The following is a 16619-nucleotide window of genomic DNA, read 5'->3' on the forward strand; positions in this document are numbered from 1 at the left end:
TTTGGTTTCAGTGACTTTAATAACATAAAAATTGGATATAAAAAAATTAAAAATGGCAGATTAAAAATAGTGGATTTCTTCAAAAAATTGCTTGGATTTCTTTGAAACTTGTTACTTGGGGGTTTTGGGGTCGTTGATTACAACCCTCACAGCGTAGGATATCCGGCGGATATCCCATATTCATCACGTGATATCCGTAGGATATCCTATGGGATGGAAATTTTGATGTCTCAGGAATATTTACGGGATTCCCCTGGGATATCCCTAGGATATCTCATATATGTCCTGTGCAGGATATCCCTGGGATATCCCACGTGGGATTTATACCCGGGATGAGTAGAAAGAAAACAGGTATTATCGTTTTAAGATGGCGGACAACGACTTAAAGTGTTGACGTGTGTCAGCAAACACGTCGTATATTTTTTTAAATTTTGAGTAATTTTAAGTCTAAACTACATTACTTTTGATTGTCTTTGTTTTTTGTTATAAATTCATAAAATTGATTGAAGTTGTTGATATATTTCGTGATATTATAAGGCATATGTCAAGTGACGCCATAGTGCACTTGTGCGCCTATTGTTTTTTCAGTAACTTCAAGTATATAATATTAATTCTGTGAACAAATACAAAACAAATAAGTACACTGTTTCTTTTGTATAGTGTTTTTTTAGAAAGCAATTTTATACATTCTCAACCTGGGCAAAAAATTTCAAAAGAAAGACAATTTTAGGTTATGCGTCGGGAAATGTTGCTTCATCAAAATCCTGCATTATATTTAAAAATAAAATTTTTATTTTAGAAGATTATTTCAAAATAAATATATTTGTTTTTGTGGAAATTATTTTTTATGGAAAAAGCATTTACTTTATTTGTTGCAATAAATAAAATTTCATTGCTTAGAATACCCTACGTGGGATATCCCACAAGTAACCCAAGGGTCGGAAATTTGGATATCCCACCCACAAAGCACGGCTTCTTCCTGTAAGGTTACTGTAAGGATATCTGTAGGGTTTGTAAGGTTACCGTGTAAGCCTGCAGTAAACTTGAGGAAATCTTAAAACTTCCGCCTCACAAAGGTGAGCATAGTGAGCATTTTTACACAATGCAATTAGTAAATTAAATATTTATTAATTGCAGATTAATAACAGATTAAAAGTTTTTCCAAATATCTTGTAATTGAAAAATTATTTAATTTAACCCTCGGAGCACATACTGGGTCACACAGACCCTGTCATTAATTTCAATGAAGTGTAATTTGAAAAGTCGACAATACAACCCGAACCTAAGGCCATATAGTGGTAACTATCTAATAAGAAATAATAAGTAACATGATAATCCAAAGAAAATAATAAAATACTAGTAAATATGTTATTAAAAAAGTATAGTTTTAAAAAGTTTTGTCGAAAATCACATTTTTATCGTCTTAAAAGTTACCTTCGTTAAACTACAAAATAAATACCTTTTTTAAAAAATAAAATAAGGTGGTATTTTTCCCCTTATTCTAACACACTTCGAGAATATAAATCCCAATTTTTAGCTTAAAATATTAAAAATTACATTTTTTTTAAATTCAATTTTTTCTTTTTAATTAGTTAACTTCACGAATTTTTTTTCAATATGCAAATAATTCAATAATATTTCTTAACTGCATATTCTTATTTTACAAGGTTCAATGAATAAAAAAATATTTTTTTTGTGTTGATCAGTCCAATAGTTCAAAAATGGGGGAGTTTTGTAAAGTAAACAGGGTCACAGCGACCCAGACTGTGCTACTTGTTCGAAAAAAGAGGTGTGTGCTCCGAGAGTTAAATTAAATATTTATTTAAATTTAAATTTATTAATTAGTTTAATTTAAATTTAAACACTTTGTTTTATTATTAATTAATTTCTTTTAATTTGGATATTCCATCCACATAGCACGGCTTCTTCCTGTAAGGTTACTGTAAGGATATCTGTAGGGTTTGTTAGGTTACCATGTAATCCACATAGCACGGCTTCTTCCTGTAAGGTTACTGTAAGGATATCTGTAGGGTTTGTTAGGTTACCATGTAAGCCTGCAGTAAACTTGAGGACATCTTAAAACTTCCGCCTTACAGTAAGCTTACACAGTAAAGCTAAGGTAAGCTTACACAGTAAGGTCGTGGTAAGTTTACATGGTTTCCTAGAGGCGCTAATTTAACAAGAACCAAAAAAATCTGTAAACAATTTCATCGTAAGCCGTATTGGATACGCCATTTTGAATTTTTTTAAATCTAACATTAGATTCGTCTTCAGCTACCTCGAAAACCCCCGAGTAGCAAGTTTCAAAGAAATCCAAGCAATTTTTTGAAAAAATCCACTATTTTTAATCCGCCATTTTTAATTTTATTATATATCCAATTTTTATGTTATTAAAGTCATTGAATGCAAATCAACATTTAGAAGAAGCAAAAATTCAGTTTTAGATAAAGAAATTGAGTAAATTCCTATAGAAATCAATTTCTCAAAAATCACCCCCCCCACCATGCCTGTAAAAAGAAAACACGATCTAACTTTTAGGTCGGACTACGTTTTTTCTCTTTAGATACACGTTAAGAAACAAAATCTACCATATGGCAGTCCTGGCAATTAAAATTTTTTTTTATTTTGTGTGCCTGTGTATTTAAATTATTAACAGTATTTACACAATTTTATTTACAGTTTACAAAGTTTCATTGACTATAGTATGAGACTTTTTCCAAACATTATTTAGTTATTAAACTATTTACACAATTGAATAGAATTTTCTTTATTTGTAGTTAGTACTTATCTTTAGTGTCAAAATGGTTGCTGCAGGAAAGATGAGATCTACAAAGTTAAAGTTTACGATGTGAAAAAGCAGGGAGAATTAATGCAGATTAGAATTCCTGACACGAAAACAAAAAACCGAGATCGTTTAATATTAACGCTGAATTCGTTCCCATTGTGGATAAGTATCTCGCTCTTCGACCAAAAAACGCACCGAGAGAAAACTTTGTTTTAAACTTTCAAAAAGGTCGGTGTACAGTTCAAGTAATTGACGTCAATAAATTTGGAAAAATGTTCTGCGAAATAGCTAAATTCTTGAATCTCATCGAACCTGAAGCTTATACAGGACACTCATTCCGTAGAACGTCGGTGACACTCTTTGCAGACTCGGGAGCAAACATTTTAGAATTACAACGCCATGGTGGATGGCCATCAGCTACAGTTGCACAAGGATATGTTCACGAGTCATTAAGAAACAAGAAGAAAACCGCCGACATGTTATCTAATATCATAAATTTTTCTCCAGAAAATAAAGAGCAGAATAATTAAATTCCTTCGACGTCAAAAGAGGTTTTTAAAATTGTCAAAATCGATTCTTCTAGCTAGAACCAGCTCACCTCAGAAAGCTATGGTTTTAAATAATTGCAGCGTTACAATAAACTGCAAAAGAAAAAAAAGTATTTTAAAAATTTATATGTAAACAAAAGTTTATTTTTGTCTTTTAATAAAATTTTATTAATTAAAAGTATTATTAGTCATATTTTATGAAGCATTTTATATAACCAACTTAAATCTGATCTGCAATAAAAATAGAATTCAAAATGAGTATTTTTTAATCCTTACATTCAATTTTTTTAATAAGATTTAATCCTTGTAATTTCGTTGCTTGTTTAAAACTTTAATTACACGATTGGTAATTTAAATATATAAGAAAATAATTTATTTTATTATTTCGATTATGCGATTTTGTTTCTCTTCGGCTGTGGCGGTTCTTAAACTAACGAGTAATTGCAATTTCGTCCAGTAGAGGCGTGTCAATATGAGGGCCCTAGTTCACACTTATTACGCAATGTACTATTTTTAAATAGGGCAAGTAAGTATATATATACTTTTGAGTTGAATATATATATTAGGGGGGCTTTGTCCCGTTTTGAAACCATTGCACTCACCACGAAAAAGCCATCGCCTTCCACTTGATACGCAATATACTATTTCAAATTTTTTAATACTTGAGGCATTTTATATGAGAATACGGGGTCATGTCTCCGATTTTTCTCAAAATTCGGTAAATTGTAGTGATAGTGGTGCTAAATAAGTGTCCAAATTTTGAATTTGAAACTTTTAATATTTTTCGAGATATATACAATAATAAATTTGAGCAATATTTTTTTGCTTTACTTATATCTGTTTCCCTACTAAGAATAGAGAAAAATGTTCTGCATGTTTTTTACGCAGAAGACCTTATTTTATAAAAAAATTACTTTTTAAAAAAATATTACTTTTTAAACAATTTTTTTTTTAAATAAAATTTGTTTATATTTTTTCAATATGTTCTCCCTCATTTTGAAGCGCGAAAAAAATCATGAATATTGTTTAAGTTATAATAAATCGATAGTTAAATTTCTAAGATGGCATTATTTTTTGTTTTCGACATATTAATTAATTAACTAACAAAGTTAATAAAACAAGGACGGGGTCCTTTATGTTTATTTCATAAACATTTTGCTTCCGAATTGTGTAAAGCAAAAATTTGCTTCCTCGTGGAGGAAGTTATGAATTTCTCTAATTCAATTAATTGATTTAAAACATTTCGAGTTAAAAACTGATTTAAATTAATTAAATTTTTTGAAAAATTAAGAAAATTTTAAATCATTTTGGGTGTAACATATATACTTTATATATACGAATCGATTCGTCTTAATGCAAGGAATTCAATTATTTTATGTATTAACTTGAATTTAAAAAAATACAAAATTTTTTAGCTAAAATATGAATATTTGATTTTTCAATTTTTATTAATTCTTAAAATTTAAATCAAATTTATACTATATACCAATCGATTCGTTTTAATGCAGGGAATAAAATTATTTTATATATATAAACTTGAATTTTAATAAACACAACATTTTTTAGCTAAAATGTGAATTTTTGATTTTTAACTTTCATTAATTATTTAAATTTCAATCAAATCTATACTTTATATATACTAAAATATAATATACTAAAAACGAAAGAAAAACGATTATATTATATATTACCTTAAATTTAATCTATTTATAAATTTTTTTGAATTAAAAAAAATTTTTGGTAAAAAAACGTTAAAATTTTTTTTTTGGGGTATTTTTAAACATCCTCTCGTCATTTTTGAGAGATTAATGTTATAAATAAGCTTACCTAATTTTACCCAAATTCATTGAAATCTGTTAAAGATATCGTGTTCACAAAAACGATCCACACACACATACATCCGGACAATTGATCAGGATCTCATATAACATGTTTCTATATAGAGGAAAATTTGTTTTCACCAATTTTAAAAATATAAACGAAAGGACTACAAAACTTCCTCCACGAGGAAACAATATGAAATATTTTACGAGCAAATAAAATTAGAGTAATTTTAAAATCACCATTTCAATGCTTATCGAAATCCGCATCAAACGAGCCCTATATGAACTATTTCAGATAAACGGGTGTTAAATTAATAATAAAAATTATTTAAATAGTTAAGAAGGTAAATAGGTGTCTCCTATTAAGTATTTCATTAACCAAATCATATGTGATAAGGTAGAAATTTAATTGACCAACAGTCAAATTTTTATGTATGAAACTTGTACAAATATTTTTTGTACATGGATTCTGAAAAAAGTGGGTCGTTTCTCGCTGCTGGAGTATGAACCCAGAACCTTCTTATTGCCGGTAAGATGCTCTACCAATTGAGCTACAGATAGACCCGATTTGACTCAATTCAGAAACCATGAATACGACTTTTCAACGTCAATATTAAGAACTTTAGAAAATATCTAGTGAGGATGGTAATTTTGTTTTTGAATTTTAATATTGAGTGGAATTGAGTGGAATCGGATCTCTCTGTAGCTTAATTGGTAGAGCATCTTACCGGCATTAAGAAGGTTCTGGGATCATACTCCAGCAGCGAGAAACGACCCACTTTTTTCAGAAACCATGTACGAAAAATATTTCTACGAGTTTCGCACATTAAAATTAGAACTGTTGGTCAACTAAATTTCTACTTTATCAGATATGATTAGGTTAATGAAATACTTAATAGGAGACACCAATTTAACATCTTAACTACAATATTAAAATTCAAAAACAAAATTACCATCCTCACTAATTATTTAAATAATTAATAACATTTGAAGGAATGAAGATAAACCGTTAATTCTTTTTTTGCTTGGAAGATCATTTAATTCTGTGTCAAATAAGATCAGGTTAAATAGCATTTTTAACAATCTAAATTATTAACAGATTATTAAAAATCGCTGTTTCAGCACCCCACGGCACAACTTGTCAAAGTTTCCCTACCTACTCGGCACACTATTTTTCAGCCTTTCTTCAAATAACATCTAATAATTAATTTTTATTCTTAATAATACTTACTAATCTTTCTTTAACACAGAATTAGATGATCTTCCAAACAAAAAAATAATTAACGGTTTATATTCATTCCTTCATATGTTAATAATTATTTAAATAATTTTTTATATAAATTTAACACCCGTTTATCCGAAATAGTTCATGTAGGGCTCGTTGGATGCGGATTACGATAAGCATTGGAATGGTGATATTAAATTTATTCTAATTTTATTTGTTCATAAAATATTTCATTTTTTTTAACTTTTGTTAGTTAATTAATTAATATCTCGAAAAAAAAGTAATGCCATCTCAGAAATTTAACCATCGATTTATTATGACTTGAACAATATTCAATTCTATGACAGTTTTTCAAAATCCAAAATACCGGATGCAGTATGACGGAAGAAGTTTTAAAATTTATTTGTATTCATTTAAAACTTGTTACTTAACGAATTTTTAAGTTTAACAAATCTATGCACTGAAAAAATTGTATGGTCCGAGCAATCAAATGTTTGGTTAGTACAACCAAACTTTGGTTAGGCTAACCAAACTTTGGTTAGGCTAACCAAACTTTGGTTAAGCTAACCAAACAATTCGGTTGGCACAACCAAAGTTTGGTTGTACTGACCAAACATTTTTTTCAGTGTGGTAAAAGCAAAAACATTAAAAATGACTAAAATCAAAGGAACTATATAAAGTCGCTTGATACTCGTCACTCAAGGGCTTTTGTAGTCGCTGATTCAAAATCTGATGTCAATTTTTAAAAATCCAAAATGTCGGATTCAAAATGACCAATCGGTTTTTTTAAGATACATTGAATTCAATTAAATCTCGTTACTGGCGGGGTTTTGGGTTGTCAGATTACGAATTCGACAACAGTTTTTGAAAATTAAAATTACCAGATGCAGTATGGCGTTAACGTTATGACGTACCGCTTACGTGCTCATTTTGGACTCATCTTACGAAACAGTACGACACGTTATAGAAACGTTTCTTATTGAATCAAAAAGGATAAAGAAAAACCCTCGTTATACAGTTGCAAAATACATGATAGAAGATAATAAAAATATTATACCCAGCTACAAACTATTTTAGAAACCAAAACCGAATTTTTAATCACCAAGGCTTAAAAAGTCGTCTAGTTACAAGTTTTGAGTAAATAAAAATAATTTTTAAAAATTCTTCCGACATTTGGCATCGGGTATTTTGGATTTTGAAAAATTTTGAAAAACTGATCAATAAAGACGTATTATGCGAGTCAGTGCTGTACGCTCAACAAAAACCTTTTTTCTTGTTTCAAAAGAAGACAATTAAGTGCATAAAAAATATGCCAAAACTTCATTTCCATTAGAAAGAAAGGAAATACAAATATTTGATAATTTTTTTTTCACTTTTCAGACCAGCTTAGCGATACAAGCGAAAATCTGAAAATTACATAATAAGGGCTTTTTACTTCAATTTCGTAGTTCCTTTACACATTTTCAAGTGTATTTGATCGCCATTCTATCATTTAAAGGTCATTATTAATCATTTGTCTGCATATTTAATTGATTTTCTACTGTGGCTTAACCCTGACTACTTAGTTCAACCCTGACTACTTTTTTTTTAATTGACTATAAGTCCGAAACTTTTGGTCAAATATATTTACAATGTTCAGTAAAAACAATACATTTTAGTAGATCTTTCGAACCATATGCGAGAAATCTCAAAATTCGGCCTACAAGGGAAGTTGTAGAGAAAAGTCAAAACTATGTCCAACCCTGACTACACTCCCCTACTTGTTATTTTTTTTACTATAAGATGTAGAAAATTTAGCAGGTACACTTCGAACTATTTCGCAAATTTTACAATCACAATTTAGATCATTTTAGATCAAGTTTCAATAGACAAGTTGGAAATAAAAACTATTATAAGTTCATTTGTTTTTTTAGGAGCGAAGGAAAAAAAAACTTTTAGGAAAAATTTTATGTTTGCTCAGATTTATCAAAAAATTCAAATTTAATGGCGAAAATATTCAAAGCAACCGTTCTCAAAAACGGCTCCACAAATTATTTTGATTTTTGTCAGAAAAGTATTTATTTTCCTTTTACTTTCACGAGAAAAAAAAATTTACTGAGCAAGGACTTTTGGGTTCAATCAATAAATAGCTTGCTAATTTAATTTTTATTTTAAGGTATCACATCGGCACTAATCGGAGTCAAAAGTTTGTAGCTCGCATTACTACTTCCCGCAGTATACTTTCGCCCTCAACTCCCTATACTCTCAGCCCATACTGTACCTACTTCTACAAATACACTCGTACACGTATACCCCACACTAGCAGCGATTGGAAGGAGTAGGAGGTTTGACAACGTCGCTATAAGTCTCGCTTTGACTACTGTGGACTACTGTCTCTCTCTAACTAATGTTACCATCCTGCGATGTTGCCACATCAAAGTGGCGGGTGTGCTATATATTGCAAATGACGTCATGAAATAGAATTTTTAATTTATAATTACAAATAAACGGCACGGTAAATTATAAATTTTTTTGTATATTTTAGTTCCAAATTTATTCGTGAATTCAACATTAGTTTTTGAAAAAAATTTATAGAAAACTTCTGATGATATTTATGAAAATGTACTTCTCCCCCATACATTAGTCCCGTCTCCCATGCAAAATAAGCAACTTTGATTGCTAATATCTCTGGTTTCGTACGGCGAAAATTCTTCATATTTTGCAAATTTGTCAAGAATGATAATAAGAACATATGGTAAAATTTTCAAGAAAATCTATAGAAAACGGTTTTACCGATGTGATACCTTAATATATTTTTATTAGTACGTCTTTTAATAAACACATCTTTTATATAAAATTTCATTTATTCACAAACGCATCTTTCTTTTATTTTCATGTACACGTGCACGTGTGATTTTTTACCACGTGGTTCTATTCAATGCTTTTATTTATTTGCATAATAAATTTTTGTAATGCTCATATTTTTAGATATTTCAGTTTAATATTTTTTTACTCATCAGCTGTGCCTGGATATGGCATGATTTTTATTTACTCCTTGAACATTTTTCTTACCATGTAAAAATTCTCGTTTGGTGTTAGCACTCAATTTTTCACTTTATAATAAAACTCGCGTGATGGAAGCGTGAATATGCATTTAAAGATAACTGGACACCATAACTTGATGGATAGTTAGGAGTTTAGTAAAAATAACGAACACCTTATTTATTAGAAAACTATTATTTATTAATCAAAAATGAATCAGAACACAGACAGTCGCAGTAATACATGAAATTAACTTAGCAGCGCTACGGCCATTGGAGCAAATAGATAAAAGGCGGGCATTCTAAAATTCCAACATTTACTATTTACTGTAAGTTTGACATAAAATTATAATGTTAGCTCATAAAACTAGTTTTCTATCTCTTTACTTCCAGGAGGGAAGCGCACCAAAAAAGGTACCTTTCGGAAGACGCCACCTACAGCTACGAAATTGAACTAAATACACTCAAACATTTTTTAAAAATTTTCTTTACGTAATGTGCAACAATGTACATAAAGAATTTTTGCAATTTCTTAAATACTTTTCTTACAATAAAAGTTTTAAAACGTGTCTTTTTGTCAATTCTAAACCAGAAAGTCCCCTTAAATTTAAAAATTTTTAAACGAAATGTCACAGTATTACTAATTGTTGAAATTTTTGCACCGGAATATCATCAAAACATAACTTCAATCATAGATGTATTCTTACTCTGTTCAAGAATTCTTATACAAATGTACACAGGCCAACACAACATGATCGCTACACTTTTTTTCCCCGTTGTAGATGCAGCTTTGAATAACGATACGAAAATATAACAAAAGGCCTTTTCCAGATTCTCGTTATGAAAGTTCTAATCAGTGAGCAGGAAAAGGTTCTCAACCTGTTTATAAAAGTATAGCTTAGTTTCAGTGAGGCCGTTTTCGAATTGAGGTTTTTAACGCATTTTTGATAGGCCGTTTCCAAATTGGTATTTTTAGTGCACACTAGATGGAGTTTCTACAATAGATAGACTACCTATCTCTTTCGCACTCATCGGATTTGGACTTGAACTTGGCTTTGGCCGTTTCCGAATTGGGATTTTCAGCGTACTTTTGATGAAGTTTAAGAACTTTCTCCAATAGGTACCTAAATGTTTGCGTTGCGTGACTGACGAGTTGGTTCGCAAGCGCAGTGACGTCTTGAAAGCATTGATACCAATTGAGAACAAAGAGTTTGGTTTATGTTCCTCTTATCCCTGTTTTCCAACTTTACAATTTTTAATACACATGTTTCTCGATGGCTTTTAATAATTTTAATTAAATTAAAGAAAAGTTAATGAACAAAATATTTATAATTAAAAAATTCAGTGTTTTAAAACCATAAACCAAACTTTTTGTTCGCGATTGACAACAATGCTTTGATGACCTCACTGCGCTTGCCAACAAACGCAAACATTCAGGAACATATTGGAGAAAGGCCTTTATACTGGAGAAGTATGCAGTAGTGGGATTACGAATAGCAATAGTCGCTATGTATTGCTTTTGCTATTTAGGGTTAAAAACTTACATATTTTTAGTATAATTTGTTCTAAATGATGTCCAAAATAAAATAGCGTTAACAGTTTCTTCAAAACTTAAACTGCAAGATCGTAATTACAAAGAGAATATAAACATAACCCTACTGGATAAGACCTTTGGCATAGAAATCATGTCAATTTCCTAATAGAATTTATCTACATAGCTAACCAATACGACACGAAGCTGGGGTGCGTTCACGTAACTCTCACCCTCACTCTCACTCAAAAATTTTTCTCTCTCACTCTCACCCTCACTCTCACTCAAAAATTTTTCTCTCTCACTCTCACCCTCACTCTTACTCAAATTTTTTTCTCTCATTCTCACTCTCACCCTCACTCAATATTTTTTCTCTCTTACTCTCACTCTCTCAAAAATTTTTCACTAAAACTTTCACTTTTACTCAAAAATTATTATTATTATTATTATTCCCTCTTACTTAATTCGCTTAAAATTTATTACTCGTGGGTTTTTGGGGTTGCTGATCACAAATTCGAGGACGGTTTTTCGAAACACAAAATGGCAGGTCTAATATAGCTTATGCAAAAATTAAAAATTGTCAGATTTATCACGAAACTTTTTACTTTGAGATTTATGGAGTTGCTGATTACGAAAATGAATTTAAGAATTTCAAATGGCGGATTCTAAAATTATGCAAACCAATTTTATAACAATTTAACAGATTTGATTGACACTTATGACTCGGGTATTTTTGAGGTTACTGATTACAAATATGATGTCAGTTTCGTAATCGGCCACACAAAAACAACGAGATAAAAAGATTAATAAAAATGTATGAATTTTTATACATTTTTTGCGTCTTCTTAGACCCGATATTTTGAATTTTTAAACTTGAGTTAAAATGCATAAACAGAGTCCCCGAAAACCCCTGAGTCACAACTTTCAAGAGAGCCTGTTCAATTTTTGATAATTTTAGTAACCATGTTAGGTCCAATATTTTATACACGGAAAGACTTTGTGTATCATCTTTTATTAAAAACACTTGTATTAATTAATAGTTTTCAAATTTTTCTAAATTTGGTCACAAGTTTATTAAAATTCAGTAGCGAGTTTAACAAAAAATGATTCACAAAGTTTTTCCGTGTATTCAGAAAAATTGATATTGGTTTTGTAATCAGCGACCCGAAAAATTACCAAGTAAAAAGTTAAGAGTGAATTCCATGAGTTTTAAAAAATTGTCCGCCATATTGGATACACTATATTGAATATTGAAAAACTAACCTTGGATACGTAATAATCAGTGTTACTTAATGCAACATAAATAATATTTTATAAATTTTTATAACAAATAATAATAATTTAATTTTTATATTTCAAATTAAAATTATAGTTATAAAAATTTAATTACAATTTTAAGCCTGGATTCTCACCCAATAGCTTGGGAATTAATTTTGGTTATTTAATCTCTATTGAATTTTCTTATAGAAATTGAAAAATAAAAGGAATACATAAAATAAGGAGTAAAATTTGTTAGTCACAAATATATAAAGTGACATTAACAAATTTAGGAATCAAAGATTGAAATAATAGGGAAACACATAGGTGAAAATAATACAATTTTAAAGAATAACCGCCAGCTTTAATACGGCAATATTCTTTGGAATTGGGAAATTGTGAAAAATTTTAGATAGTGAAAGAAGTTTTTCAAAAAGAAATAAGGTAAAGATAGAAAATATAATTTTAAAACTTACTTTTTATTTATCAAAGATAATTTTCCCTGAAGATGCAAAATATTAGATTATTCGTCCTTCCTTGATATTTTATAATTTGGTAATAAACGTAGAAAACTCACTGAACTTTTAAGAATAAAATTTAAATATCTTTTAGAATTTGATTTGAGTACGAATTTTTATGTTGAAAATAACTTTTGAATGTAGAAATTTAAAAAATTGAATAACTGTTTGGGTGACTCTTTATGAGCTTTATGTAGAAATGTAAAAATTGAATAACTTTTATGACTCTTTATGAGTTTGAATGTAGAAATGTAAATCTTTGAATGACTGAAGATTTTAGGGAAACATACGTTTTTAAAGGTTTGTCCCCACTACAAATTTTGAGTTTTTGGGGTAGATTTTGAAGAAGGGAGAGATTTTTTTGTAGAAAGGGAAATTTCTTGTAGGCGGAGAAGAAAGGGAGTTGAGAAAACTTATTATTGGTTTTTCTCAAAGAAAATGGTAAAAATTCGTAAGAAAAAATTGAGAAAACTAATTTACATTTTCTTTCTATTGGGCCCCACTGAACCAACCCTTAGGGGGGTCGGAACTTGTGGGTGTTCCTTTAAGGACACAGATTTCCAAAAGTAGGGATAAAATCTCAAAGAAGGGGAGATCTTTTATATTTTGCATCTTTTTACAATTAGATTAAATTTTTGTTATAAACAATAATAATTTTATTTATATTAATAATTTTGAACAATAATTAATTATAAATTTCAACAATTACTAGTTTTTTAATAAAATTTAATATAAATGATTGAAAAATAATATTTAAATTATTTATTAATAATAATAATAATGAAATTAATTATTGCAGTTAATTTTTATTAAAAAATATATATTATGTCTAAAATATTTCATTCATTCATTCATACTATATATATATATATATCGAACATGTGCATTTCTGGTGCAATTGTACATACATAAATTGGGAACCAAAACGAATTTTATTGCAACCAGAAGGTTCTTTAGCGATAGGGACTACAAAATGAAAGGAAAAGGACCCCAGCGGTCGACATCTGGAGGATGCACTTGTAGAGTTCGAAAAGATTTTTATGGTTGTTTTTTATAATTTTATTGCTTACGGATGTTTCAGTTTCTTAGATTTTTGGAAAAAGTGCATTCTGGTAAATGTTGACCACTAAGGTTTCACGTTTCATTATCTGCTTAAAAAGGAAACAAGAGAAAAAACAGATACATTATGAGTCGATGAGTACAAGAAAGAACATGATTTTTTAAATAAACAGATGTTGTTTTTCTTTAAGAAGATAAGAAACGTGGGAGAGAAAAAAAAATTAAATATAGAGAAAAAATAAGATTGAAAAATGACCAGATGTAACATCAGCTACCCCAAAAACCCCCGAGTTAAAAGTTTCAAGTGAATTCCATGAATTTAAAAATAATCGTTAGTCATATTGGACCCGCCATTTTGAATTTATTGATTTTAACTTCATAATCATAATCAGCAACCCCTCAAAGCTTTGAATATTTAGTGTTTGAACAATTGAACTAATTTTTGAAACTACGGCAAAAATTACATTGTTTAATGCACATTTTTATTCGAAGCGCCATATTGACCGCGTATATTTGTAATTCCAAAAATGCCATGTGGCAATAAAAACTACACATGCATTTTCCATGCGTTTTGGAAATTAGAGGGTGTCCCGTTCGACAAAGAACTTTCCAAATCAATGTATATCAAAGATTATTAATATTAATTTCCGCTTTCTGTAAAAATAGTAGTGTAGTGATTAATTTTCTCTCGTTTATAATTTAAACATCCTCAATGCTTCCCCTTCTATTGAGATTTCACAATTTTTAATGCTCATTTATTTTTTCGATATTTTGCTTCCTCCGTAGAGGATGATATTTTTCACATATTTCGATACAATTTGACCCCAGGAGTTCAAAAATGATGTTTTTAGAAAACGTCCGCGCACGCGCATGTGTGTGTGTCTGTGTTAACATTACATTTTCATAAATATCTCAAAGCCCTTAAGAGCTATCGGGATGATTTTTTTTAAATTGAAGATCTCATTGGCGGACAAATAATGAGATTTGACCTATTTTTGAACTTCTTTCCATAAAATATAACAAAGTTATTGATGTTTCAAAAATAAGAAATTTGAAAAACATGACTTTTTTGACTTTTTTATTCAAAAATCTTCATATAACTTCTAAGTTATTATTACTGGCTTGTAGAGCATTTAAAAGTGCATCGATTGATTATATATTTGAAAATTCGATAAGATATAAAATTCAGAATTTATTGCCTTATTCCAAATTAAATATTCTGAATAAAGTGAAAATAGAAATTACGTAATCTCTAGGAGGAAGCAATGTGTTCATAATGAACACAAAGAGTTACTCACTCCAAAATACAACAGTACAACTTAGCAGCGATTTTTTGTTATATATTCGATGTATTATTACAATTCTTGCAACAGTCTATAGAAACTTTAAAAAATCATATTTAATATGTATAAACTGAATGAGCACCACTTAGTTATCCGGATCGAGATCCGTGGTTTCACCGAAAGCGCAAATTATATTTAAATATGCGCGCACTATTTTGATTATGGCCGATCACGTTGCTTCAACTAAGTAGGTTATGTTTGTCTCATGATGCGTATTATATGCCGTATATGTATTTTATAATTTAATGAATCATTTTTAACTTAATACATAAAAAAACAACTTAATAAAGATTTTGGCAATTATACAGCCCCACAAAAAAAAGTGTCGTGCGCGGCAGACCAGACTAGTCATTTCCTATGTATTTTGACGCGCTGAACACGAATCCGAAGTCCGTTTTGCTCCATCACGTCAGGATTTTTTTCTAACCTCCAAAAACCTATCGAATTTTGAGAGGTAGGCTATTTTTTTTAAAAATTGATGGATTTACTTCAAACTTGGTATATAGGGGTTTTTTGGGTCGCTGATGACGAATTTGAAGTTAGATTTTCAAAATTCAAAATGGCGGCTCCAATATGGCGGACGAATTTTGTAAAAATTGATGGATTTACTTCAAACTTGGTATCTAGGGGTTTTTTGGGTCGCTGATGACGAATTTGAAGTTAGATTTTCAAAATTCAAAATGGCGGCTCCAATATGGCGGACGAATTTTGTAAAAATTGATGGATTTACTTCAAACTTGGTATCTAGGGGTTTTTTGGGTCGCTGATTACGAATCTGAAGTTAGATTTTCAAAACTAGAAATGAAAATTCTTATATACATAAGTAAGGTATTCACGTCTTTTTATGGTAGCGCACTCTTTTGTCCTCAAAGGATCTGTGTAATGGTTTTCTTTTCAAATTGGTGCCTCCAGGTACAATATCCCTTTTCAGCATCCAACAGTAGTCGGCCATCATATTTACATCCCATCTTCCTTGATAACGACGCTCAAATTCTTTAAGATCTTGATGAAATCGTTCTCCTTGTTCTTCACTGTAATCTCCCAAATTTTCAGGGAATTGATCCCGATGCGAGTCTAAGTAATGCAACTTTATGCTCATTAAGCATCCTAACTTACCAAAGTTTTTAATCATATCACTAACTATTTGCTCCCAATTTTCACTCTTGTGATTACCCAGAAAATTTCCGACAACTGCTTTGAAACTAAGCCATGCGGCTTTCTCCTTTTTATTCATCTTGGTGATAAATTGCTCATCTTTTAACAATTTGCGAATACGTGGTCAGTCGAAAACCCCTTCTTTTAGTTTCGCATCAGAGATTTCTGGAAACTTTTGTTCCAGGTATTTGAAACAGTTTCCTTTTTTATCTAAGGCTTTGACAAACTGTTTAATTGCTCCTAGTTTCGTGTGTAAGGGTGGAATTATCACCTTTGAAGAGTCGATTAGAGGATTTTCTATTATATTTTTTGAACCTGGTTCGAAAGAATTCCTTTTTGGCCATTGTTTTTTAAT

At 29.9% G+C, this 16619-nt stretch overlaps 2 protein-coding genes across 4 annotated transcripts in view; one reads left to right on the top strand and one right to left on the bottom strand.

Annotated features, from left to right (window-relative positions):
- The window catches only part of LOC127276971 (putative nuclease HARBI1), a 65035-nt gene that overhangs the window by 44388 nt on the left and 4028 nt on the right, over positions 1–16619 (bottom strand). The window contains exon 2 of the mRNA XM_051297730.1: positions 10415–10577. Coding sequence (XP_051153687.1) covers positions 10415–10577 — 163 coding nt within the window. The remainder of the gene's footprint in view (positions 1–10414; positions 10578–16619) is intronic.
- The window catches only part of LOC127276958 (glutamate receptor ionotropic, kainate 1-like), a 143769-nt gene that overhangs the window by 4085 nt on the left and 123065 nt on the right, over positions 1–16619 (top strand). The window lies entirely within an intron of this gene.

The sequence above is a fragment of the Leptopilina boulardi genome, unplaced genomic scaffold, assembly GCF_019393585.1.
Source record: "Leptopilina boulardi isolate dan_hultmark-lab unplaced genomic scaffold, ZJU_Lbou_2.1 LbouV2_162, whole genome shotgun sequence".
NCBI lineage: Eukaryota > Metazoa > Arthropoda > Insecta > Hymenoptera > Figitidae > Leptopilina > Leptopilina boulardi.